Source organism: Akebia trifoliata, chromosome 4, assembly GCF_017979445.1.
Source record: "Akebia trifoliata isolate Shusen 1 chromosome 4, ASM1797944v1, whole genome shotgun sequence".
Classification (NCBI taxonomy): Eukaryota; Viridiplantae; Streptophyta; class Magnoliopsida; order Ranunculales; family Lardizabalaceae; genus Akebia; species Akebia trifoliata.
The window spans coordinates 39,577,441-39,588,361 of record NC_141378.1 but is presented as its reverse complement, the minus strand read 5'-3'; the positions used below and the strand labels follow the sequence as shown (position 1 = coordinate 39,588,361).

The 10,921-nt window shown below is 35.6% G+C and overlaps 1 protein-coding gene across 1 annotated transcript; it reads left to right on the top strand.

Annotated features, from left to right (window-relative positions):
- Positions 1–751: 751 nt before the first annotated feature.
- LOC147404934 (uncharacterized) lies at positions 752–3,245 on the top strand. The gene is made up of 2 exons (XM_086441053.1): positions 752–1,455; positions 1,546–3,245. The coding sequence occupies exons 1-2, from the start codon at positions 795–797 to the stop codon at positions 1,857–1,859; spliced, it is 975 nt and encodes a 324-aa protein (XP_086297179.1). The 5' UTR covers positions 752–794; the 3' UTR covers positions 1,860–3,245.
- Positions 3,246–10,921: the final 7,676 nt, after the last annotated feature.

The following is a 10,921-nucleotide window of genomic DNA, read 5'->3' as shown; positions in this document are numbered from 1 at the left end:
ATCTAACAATTTAAAGTGCTTTGTTAACATGGGCAATTACTACAATTGGGAAATTGAATTTTGTACCAAAAATCTTTTTTTATTTATTTATACCAAAATATCCCTAGACGCTTATTCCAAAAGTGTATTTATTGCACCTAACACGTTAACAAGACCCCAATTCAAATTATAAATAAAGAATAATAAATGCTTTAGTAGGACTTTTCTAACCAGCTCAACCCACAGTTGAGTTAAGGCTCTCCATTGATTGTTGAGGAAGGCTTGAATTTTTTTTGAACCATCTGATGGGTGGCCAAGTGGTAGCACTTCGGGGTCAAGGGGTCTGCTCCCCCTGCGGTCTCAAGTTCGACTCCCACCGGTTACTAATATCTATGGCCATGGACCTGTTCAGTAAGCCTTGTTTGGGGAGGAGGGATTATTTGATGCACGCAAGCTGGCCCAGACACCCTTCTTTACAACAAAAAAAAGGCTTGAATTTTTCTTTCAAATGGTGACTTTTCTAGCCTCAACAACACAGTTGCAAGGTAGCAGTGTTTGAAAAATTCAGCTTAATTAGTTGCTTTGATGGCAGATTTTGACTCTGTCGACTTCGACAATGTGGAAAGATGAGATAAATAAATAAATTAGAGTAAACCAACCAATGACTTTAAGTCAACCACAATGTAATAGTTGTAGTATTGAGTTCAGGACTATATACATGTTTGTAACCTTACTAAAACAAATCAAAAGAAACCATGACAAAATCACCACCTCAATTCCATTGCTCATCTTCTTACTTGTTCTTCTTCCTCTTCATGAGGCTGAGTCTATGTTGCCCTGAAGATCATAAACAAGCCCTCCTCCAATTCAAATCCATACTAATTGGAAATCATAACAAGAGTTTTATGCGATCCTCCACCGTAGATTCTTGGGTCTCCAATTCTGATTGTTGTCTATGGAAGGGTGTAAACTGCTCTACTACCTTTTCTTCAAGGCCAGTCGAAGGCCTTGATCTCTCCTTCATTATTAAGGAATCGACTTCTGCAGCCTTGACACCACTCTTCCATATAAGAAGCCTCACCAACTTGGACATATCTTTTAATGGAATGTATGGAGAAATTCCTACAAACGGTTTTATTAACCTGACTAGGTTGGTTTCTCTCGACTTGAGTTATAATCACTTTAAAGGCTCCATTCCTTCACAAATATTTGGTCTCGGAAATCTAAAGTTTCTTAAACTTGCTAAGAATTCGCTAAGTGGAAAGATCCCTAACGAGATCGGGAACCTCAATCAATTAGAGAGTTTCGACGTGTCCAATAACCAACTATATGGAAAGATCCCTAACGAGATAGGGAACCTCAATCAATTGCAGAGTTTCGATATCAGTTCTAATGAATTTTTTGGTGGAATTCCAACTTCTTTTGGAAATTTGTCTCAACTATTTTCTTTAATCCTCGACAACAACAAATTATCAGGTGAACTCACATTTCATGAACTCTCGTTACTAACTAACTAAGCAAATTCATTAATCCTTGGTTTAACAAATAATATTTTTACTTTTACAGGAGGAATTCCAGTTGAGTTGTTTGAAATTGAACGATTGGAAGAATTGTCTCTTCGAAGAAACAAACTCAATTTGAGTACTGGAAACTCGAAGATAAACCCCAAATTTTCATTGAAAAGATTATACTTGAGATCTTGCGGCATCATTGGAAATTTTCCTAATTGGTTGTCCAATCAAAAAGATATTTCTTCATTAGATCTTAGTGATAATGATGGAAGGGACAATCCCTCCATGGCTCGATTTGAATCTTTTGGAGATTACTCTCCAAAACAACAAGCTCACAGGTTCCCTCCCACCTCATATTTTCCAACCTAACCTACGATTGCTTGATCTTTCAAATAACAATTTTATTGGCGAACTTCGAAAGAACATTGGGGATTCAATCAATCTTACACTGCTTTCGTTGGGTCAAAATAACTTTTCTGGTTTGTTGCCACCTTCCATGGAAACAATTTACCCCTTAATCTTTCTAGACTTGTCCAATAACAACTTTTCAGGTGACAAAATTCCTAAATTCCATAATTTGTGGTATGTGGATCTCTCCTCCAACAAATTCTCTGGTGAAGTTCCAGTAGACTTTCGAAGGACGGTACTTACACTCAACCTTGGTCAAAACAAATTCTCAGGCCGCCTACCGGAGAATTTGACAATAATGCAAAACCTCGAATACCTTTATCTCCATAACAATGAAATTTCAGGTGAGGTACCAAACTTCCTCTCTCAAATCTCAAGTTTAAAAATTCTAAACCTAAGAGAAAATTACTTGCATGGGTCAATCCCCCATCTTCTAGCCAGCTTAACCGACCTTCAAATTCTAGACCTTTCTGGCAATAATCTCAATGGAGAAATTCCACAGATGTTTGGAAATATCACCGGGATGATTGAGACTCATGGTCCTATTGGTCTTGAAGAATATGTTGTTGCACCCTTAAGCATACCATATTCTATGTCAGGAAATGGCATGAGCACAATGTGGAAGGGCATCATGCAACGTATATCTAGCTAGACCCTAAATATGTATAACTTGATGGACTTGTCAAGTAATCAGTTGTCTGGTAAGATCCCATCTTCTTTAGGTTCTCTTAAAGGTCTCAAATCACTCAACATTTCATATAACAAACTCTCCGGGAACATCCCTACGAGCTTTGGATGATTTGAAAATCTGGAGAGCTTAGACTTATCACATAACGAGCTTTATGGTGTAATTCCTCAAACATTCAAGAATCTCAAACAACTAACTAAGCTAGATGTAAGCAATAATGAGCTTGAGGGTGAGATTCCGGAAGGTAATCAGATGGATACAATGAACGATCTCAATTCTTATGCTAACAACAAGGGGTTATGTGGGAAACAAATTCACGTTCCATGTCACACTATGAGTCCACCAAGTTATGTAACGAAGGAGGATGAGGAGGAGCCATGGTTTTTGTGGAAAGGTGCATGGGTTGGATTTCCAATTGGATTCTTTTGGGCGGTATTTCTCTTCCACTTAATCAAATATTTCACCCAATATTACCGATTAGTCAACCAATGCCTCTAGCAACAAAATGAGTTAAGGATTCCCCCAAATGTGTTAGTGAGTATGAAGTATAATTTCCATGTTAATGTTATGATGAACTACAAAATATGAACTTGTGTTGTGTTTTTTATATGTTATAGTTTATAAATGTTTTATACTTATAATGCAAGAATAAATTGTCTGCTTGCCAAGGTGTGATGTTGCAGAGCTATATCTAAATGATGGATCGCTAAAAGAAATTTTTATTTTTATTCTATCATTTAGACCATCAAATTATTCATTCAAAGGTGTTGGGGGAACATGCTTTGTTGAGAAGCGAAATGTTGAAGCAAATAAACCTTGTAAAATCCACACTACTGAGGTTAGCATGGTTCATCTAATATACTATTCATAGGGACTATAGATAACAAGGGGATCCTTAACCACTTGTCTCTTTGATCACTCAGGGTCTTGGTTGGGATTTTTATTTACAATTCACTCAAGCACTATGAGTGAAAAAAGTTTATGACAAATTTTAAAATATCACTCAAGCACCACTACCTACCAAATAAATTTGATGGTTAAGTCATAAAATAATGATTCCAATTATGGTTTTAAAACTCGGTTTCGCGTCTCATCTCATCCAGGCTTGATACCGAGTCGTCTCGGACAAGTTTTCCGATACGTTTGAGACGTTCAAAAAATAGAAAAATTGAACGTTATGTATTAAATCTCGGTAAAAAAAGTGACTTGTGCTTTCGTTCAACCCTGATACCGAGTTAACTCGGACAATATGTCTCGGGTTCGGACGAGTTTTGAAACCATGATTCCAATATGTAGAATAATAAAAAAATCCTTTAATTAATTGATAACTTTTTATTTATTTATTTACCCCAATCCTAATTTGATAGGTTCCTTCTATTACGCTTGCATTGTGATTAATCCTACAATCTCTAGGATCCATAATTATTTCAACACGTGAAAAATGCATTTGTTAACAGCCTAAGGTCGTTTAATCTTTGAAAATTTGATGGTCCAGACCGTTGAAAAATGGCATCGAATTGGATCAAGTCGAAAAAAAAATTTCATCGATCCATATCCATCGAAATATATGTTATAGTTTATAAATGTTTTATACTTATAATGCAAGAAAATAAATTGTCTGCTTGCCAAGGTGTGATGTTGCAGAGCTATATCTAAATGATGATCGCTAAAAGAAATTTTTATGTTTATTCTATCATTTAGACCATCAAATTATTCATTCAAAGGTGTTGGGGGAACATGCTTTGTTGAGAAGCGAAATGTTGAAGCAAATAAACCTTGTAAATCCACACGACTGAGGTTAGCATGGTTCATCTAATATACTATTCATAGGGACTATAGATAACAAGGGGATCCTTAACCACTTGTCTCTTTGATCACTCAGGGTCTTGTTGGGATTTTTATTAACAATTCACTCAAGCACTATGAGTGAAAAAAGTTTATGACAAATTTAAAATATCACTCAAGCACCACTACCTACCAAATAATTTGATGGTTAAGTCATAAAATAATGATTCCAATTATGGTTTTAAAACTCGGTTTCGCGTCTCATCTCATCCAGGCTTGATACCGAGTCGTCTCGGACAGTTTTCCGATACGTTTGAGACGTTCAAAAAATAAAAAAATTGAACGTTATGTATTAAATCTCGGTAAAAAAGTGACTTGTGCTTTCGTTCAACCCTGATACCGAGTTAACTCGGACAATAGGTCTCGGGTTCGGACGAGTTTTGAAACCATGATTCCAATATGTAGAATAATAAAAAAACATCCTTTAATTAATTGATAACTTTTTTATTTATTTATTTACCCCAATCCTAATTTGATAGGTTCCTTCTATTACGCTTGCATTGTGATTAATCCTACAATCTCTAGGATCCATAATTATTTCAACACGTGAAAAAATGCATTTGTTAACAGCCTAAGGTCGTTTAATCTTTGAAAATTTGATGGTCCAGACCGTTGAAAAATGGCATCGAATGGATCAAGTCGAAAAAAAAATTTCATCGATCCATATCCATCGAAAAATTTTCATCACGTCACCAAAGCTGTCAAAAAGGTGTCAAACTTAATGAGTCCCAGAAATAGTACATCAGCCTTCGACAGCCCAGGGCCGTCGAATTTTGTAACATGGAAACAAAAACGATTTATTTCGGTTTCTTAGGGCTATTCCAAAAAAAAAAAATTACCTACACCTACAAAAATAAGAATACCTCACATCCAACCATCTCATCCACACCTACACCAATCAATTCACACTCAAATTAGAGAAGTTTGGGACAATTTTCTATATTATTGGGATTAAGTGTTTTTTTTTTTTTTTTGATCGGTAAGTTGAGGCTATAAAGGGCCCCGTCCTGATTTATTAAAAGCTACTAATGCCGAAAAAAACAAACATTGAGATCCTCCATGAGGATGTGATACAAATCCCCTAGAACATTTAAAAAATCAAACACACAAAATTGCGCATTTAGAGCTCCTCTCCTAGCTAACCAATCAGCAGCTTTATTTGATTCACGCCAACTAAACTCTATCGTGGCTAATTTAAAACCCCACAATTCCCTTCTAATGTCTCTTACTAGGCTAATTAACTTCCAAGGCGTAATCCACTCTTCTTTAATACAATTGACACCCACTAATGAATCTGAAGACACTATTATATCCGAAAATCCTTTTATCCTAAGATGCTAAACCCCTAGAAAGATCGCTTCCATTTCAATCGCTACAATCTCTGTATAATTCGTTCTCCCCATACCTGCAGTGATCAGTTCTCCTGTTTTATTTCTTGCAATAAATCTGAAACCAGCCCCTATTTCTGACTGAAATCCATTCGTATTCAACTTGATATGTCCCATTGGCGGAGAAATCCAACGACCAACATAGCTTTCTTTATTTTTAAACGTTCCATTACAGCCCCAAAGTTGAATCAAATTCAGCACTTCAGTATTTGCCGTCTTCATACCGTCAGCTATACTCCAAACATCCGCCATGATCAATTGGCTAAGTTGCTGCTCACTCAACTCTGTTTCATTAAAAATACGTCGATTACGTTCACGCCATGTATGATACACAGTGGCGCACAACATCAGGCTAAAAAATGAGGTCGACTGATTCCCAATGTATTCAATTTCATTTTCGATAGTATCGACTGAATCTATCTTAATCGCAGCCCAGTTCAGCACACTCTTCCAGCATTCTCTACTATACCTACACTTAAAAAACAAGTGGTCATTCTCCTCCCCATCGTTCCGGCATAGCACACATCTAGAAGCCAGCATTAACCCTCTCTTTCTTAAGTTTTCAACTGTAAGCAGTCTACTATTCAGTGCGAACCAAGCTATGAAAGAATGACTTGGCATTCTCATTTTATTCCAAATAATTTTGTACCACATAACCTCTGTATCATGGTTTCTGATCACATTCCATGCTGATTTAAGGGTAAGCTCCCCATTCGCATTATCTGTCCAAACAATTTTATCATTTTCATTCGGCCTCGGAGGATGTTGCGCTTCAACTAAATCAGCAGTTTTCGTCATTCTCAAGTCATCTCTCATCAGACCTACCCAACCATCATTCCTCGCAAATTCAGAGACTAGAGCATTCAGATTACTATTCATATGATGAGCATATTTTCTACCAAATTGATCCACTAACGCCCCCCCTGCCAACCAAGGATCATTCCAGAATGAAATCGTCGAGCCATCACCCACTAAAAAACAAATATGATTTTTGGTAATTTCCTGCACTTTCAGAATGCCTTTCCAGCCCGTGATGCATCATTTGGAGGATTACATCTCCAAATAGTACCCTTTGCAAGATATCTTCTTCTCATCCAAGCACTCCAAAGGCACTTATTATTTACTATTTTCCAGAAAAGCTTCATAAGACCAATAGTATTCCAGTCTTTGATTCTTCTTATTCCAAGACCACCTTCTTTTAAAGGTCGACTAACTTTGGACCAACTAACAGCATGAAAGGATTTATTAGACCCAAACCCACTCCAAAGGAAATTTTTCAACAAAGATTCAATCTTATAAATGACCCCTTTAGGACGAGAGAAACACGAGGTCTAGTAGATTTGAAAAGAGGAAAGAACCGATTTGATAAGCTCAAGTCTATCAGAAAAGGATAAAAATCTTGATTTCCATACTCAATTCTCTTTTGAATTTTCTCAATCAAAGGGTAACACATCGATACCGTCAGTCGGGAAGAAAACAAGGGGAGTCCTAAATATTGAATTGGGAGACTACCTTCTCTGAATGACAAAGTTTGAATGATAAGGTCTTTGTTGCTTTCATAAGTCTCTTCTTGTTTTGGTAGAGTTGGCTTGTACTAAAGCTTCCTCTGAAAAGAAGAATTCCGTGGTCTCTAATCCCGTTTGCCATTTGTTGAGACACTTGGTTGGAAAGAATCATAGGGTGGTCCAAAGAAAGCAACATTCCTTGTAAGAAGTATTGGTCTCTGTTTTGGGACTTACCTACTTATACATATACTAGAGTTCACGTGCCTACTACGGGAATCCTCTTTGGGAGAGTTTAGGGGGTAAAAGCAGAAAAAAAAAAAATTAAAGGGATATTATTAAAAAAAAATTGAGGTTAAGAGATGAAAAATAATAAAATAAGTTAAAGAAGAGATATAATAAAGTTAAAGAGAGTAAAGAGAAAAGACAAAGAGTGTAGTGTAAGTCAATCAGACATTTGTCCACCCACAAAACTATAGTTGAGGGGACGTTTATCCCACCTAAACTCAGTAGTGTTTTAATATCTATGTATATGGGAAGTGTTCAAAGGACTTAAAGAGAACCAAATATTTTTCAAAATAGGGGTTAGAAGTTTCGGAATGGGCTGATTTTTTGTGATGATGATCTCTCTATAGTTTCACAAGTTTGGAGGGAGTTCTTTTGAAGATCTTTTATTTAGATGGGAGCTTTTTGTAACGATCAAGGGTGTTGTTTTGCTATGATTTTCTCTTTCTTTTCTTTTCTTTTTTTCTTTCAAATTTTTTCCTTTTGTTTTGTTCGGTGAACATCTTGTCCATTGTTCTTTTCGTTTTAAAAAAAATTGCTTTGCCTATCAAAAAAAATATTTTAAATCATTGAAAAACGTTTTTCCTTTCAAAATTAATATATTATCTACAAAAATATCAACTTAATTATAATGTGTTCTACAAAAGATAAGAGTTAATGGTTTTCCAAAATTAAAATTCTTCTTCTTTGCAAATAATAAACTTTTAGAAGAGATGTTCCATTTTAAGCTGCAATAGATAACTTATATGAAAAATTGGAGATCCTTATGGAATATGTATTAATTTCTAAAAATGTAAAAAAACCTTAAATCATCTATACTATAAAAGCAAATGACAATAAATCGGTTTTGGTTACCGATGAGTACCCATCCGATAGTGTTGGGAAATTTTACTCACATTTCCATCTATGTGCAAACCAATGGAAATATACCTATAAATAAAATGTGGAATAAAAGTACATTCGAACCAAACCAAACATAAGCATACCACAATTTTTAACGTGCAAATTAATTCCAAATGATCTCTATTTGGGATATCAATGGTTGCCTTGAATTTATGGATGAGACTCATCACGAATCTGATAATATTCCGTCAAAATCGCAATCAAAACTGCAGGTAAGAAATGAGATTGAAATAGCTCCAAATCTGGTATATTTGTTAGGTTGTATGAAGAAGAAGACCTAAAAAGAGAAGTGCCAAGTTTTTTTACTTGTAAGTTGGAGAAAGAGAGTGGGAGTGGGAGCAATAACTAGCCCAATCCTAGGGGTGCAACTTAATCAAGTTCAAACCAAGAACCAGATCAAATCGATAGCTTTGGACTGGTTTGGTTTGGAACAAGTTGCAGTTCGATTTTGGGTTAAGAAACGGTTGAACCGATTCAGTTCGGCTCTTGGTTCAGGAAGGTTGAAGATGTTTGAATTTAATTTTTTAATGTGCTCACTGCTTAAGAGTTAAGACATAGATCAATGACTAATTATATGAAATATTTCATGTTTATTATTTATTTATCTTTTTTATCATAAAAATATGAGTCGTGCTGGAGTAACCTCAAGCTTGGACCTCACATTGCACACCCTGACGTGAAAATGGTAAGGAACCATAGATGCTTTTTCACTTGTATCTCGAGGAAAAACACTACGGTTCCCATACACTTTTAACGTCAGTGTGTGCAATGTGAGGTCCAATCTTGAGGTCACCTCAGCATTATTCTTAAAATATATGTTGCTTTCAAGCAAGTTCATAGGATATTAGCAACTCAAAGAATCCAATCAAAACAAACGGACCTTCGTTCATCTTCTCCCTTTACAAATCATTTGTATTTTTACAATGACAAGATGACCCCTCCATAAAAATGTTTGTCTTCCACAAAGAATCGAATTCCTCCTCACCATTTAAGCTCGGACTTTTGAATACCACTCTTAAAACTACCCAAGTGGAGTCAAAGGGAGAAATTATCAATAAAAAATACACAAGGGTATTTTTGTTAAAACAAATCTCAAGTACATAACACGACTTAGTAAATGTTTTCATGGTTGGAGTAGTTCCACGTTAACATATACTAAATACATCTTTAAAAATTATTTTTCTTACAAAAATACCCCCAAAATATATTTTTCCTCTAAAAAAGATACCCTCAAATGCTTATTTCCAAGGTGTATTTCATCCATCTTAACTTATGGCCATAGGGCACATGTTAACAAGACCCATAAGGGTTTTGTTAGTGTTAAAGTGTAATAAATACACTTTGGGAATAAGCATCTGAGGGCCTTTTGGTAAGAAGATTTTTTTTTTGTGTGGGCACTTTTATACAAAATTCAATTTCTCAGGTGTATTTGTTGCACTTCAACGTATGCCCTAGTTAACAAGACCCTTTAGTAAGAATTTAGAACACATCGGACTCCTAAAACATGTTATTTTCTATATTGCACGCACCCCCCCTCCAACCAAAATGTGACTTGTAGACACTATTTGTCGTTATAGAAATGGGACACCGCTCTGGATCACAATTGTCCTCATGTTTGTATTAGATATAAGATGAGATTCTGTGGTATAACATCCAATAATTTAAATTATAAAGCAGGTGCCAACTAACTTAGTTGGTAAAGTCTTTGAGTGATGATACCAAAGCCTGGGTTCAAATAAAAATAATTTAAATTATGAATAATAATTGTTTTAATATGCCTTTTCTAGCCTGCTCAAACATGGGTTGAGGCTCTTCATCAACGTAACCACTAAGACTTGAGTGAAAAGGCAGATTTCCTAGAGATTAGTTCTTAGGGATCCACTTTTTCCTAGGGATACATTTTGCATTTTCCATTCAAATGGATTGTTCTAGCCTCGACAAACTTGCAAGGTACTAGTGTCTCACAGATTCTGCGTAGTTGCTTTCTTGACAGACTTGCAATGAGAAAGATGAGAGAAATTATTTAGGAGTCCAACTAACCTTACTAACTTAAAGTACTATTTCAACTCTTACTAAGGATAGTTGAGCTAACCATGTGGCATCCAAAAACATGATCTGATGCCACAAGGTTGTAGAGGACAAAATTTTGAGCTTTGAAAAAAATAATGTCATTTTTCACGGTTGATTTTAGTTTAAATTTGGGAGTTCCGTGGAGCCACCCATTTTCAAAACCTTTCGATCAAGCCCAAATAATATATATATAGATATATATATTATATATATATAGTGCTTGTGTGTTGATTGCCCAATGTGGTAATCCATTTAAGCCTAAGGACCGTCAGAGTTAAAATCTTACCAAGTTAGCAAGAAAACTGTTTTTCATTATTTAGAGGAAACCACTCACAATGTAAT

Coding starts and splice junctions, on each gene's coding strand:
- LOC147404934 (XM_086441053.1), top strand. CDS start 795: ATGAGGCTGAGTCTATGTTGCCCTGAAGATCATAAACAAGCCCTCCTC. Junction 1,456..1,545: donor CGACAACAACAAATTATCAG/GTGAACTCACAT, acceptor TTACTTTTACAG/GAGGAATTCCAGTTGAGTTG.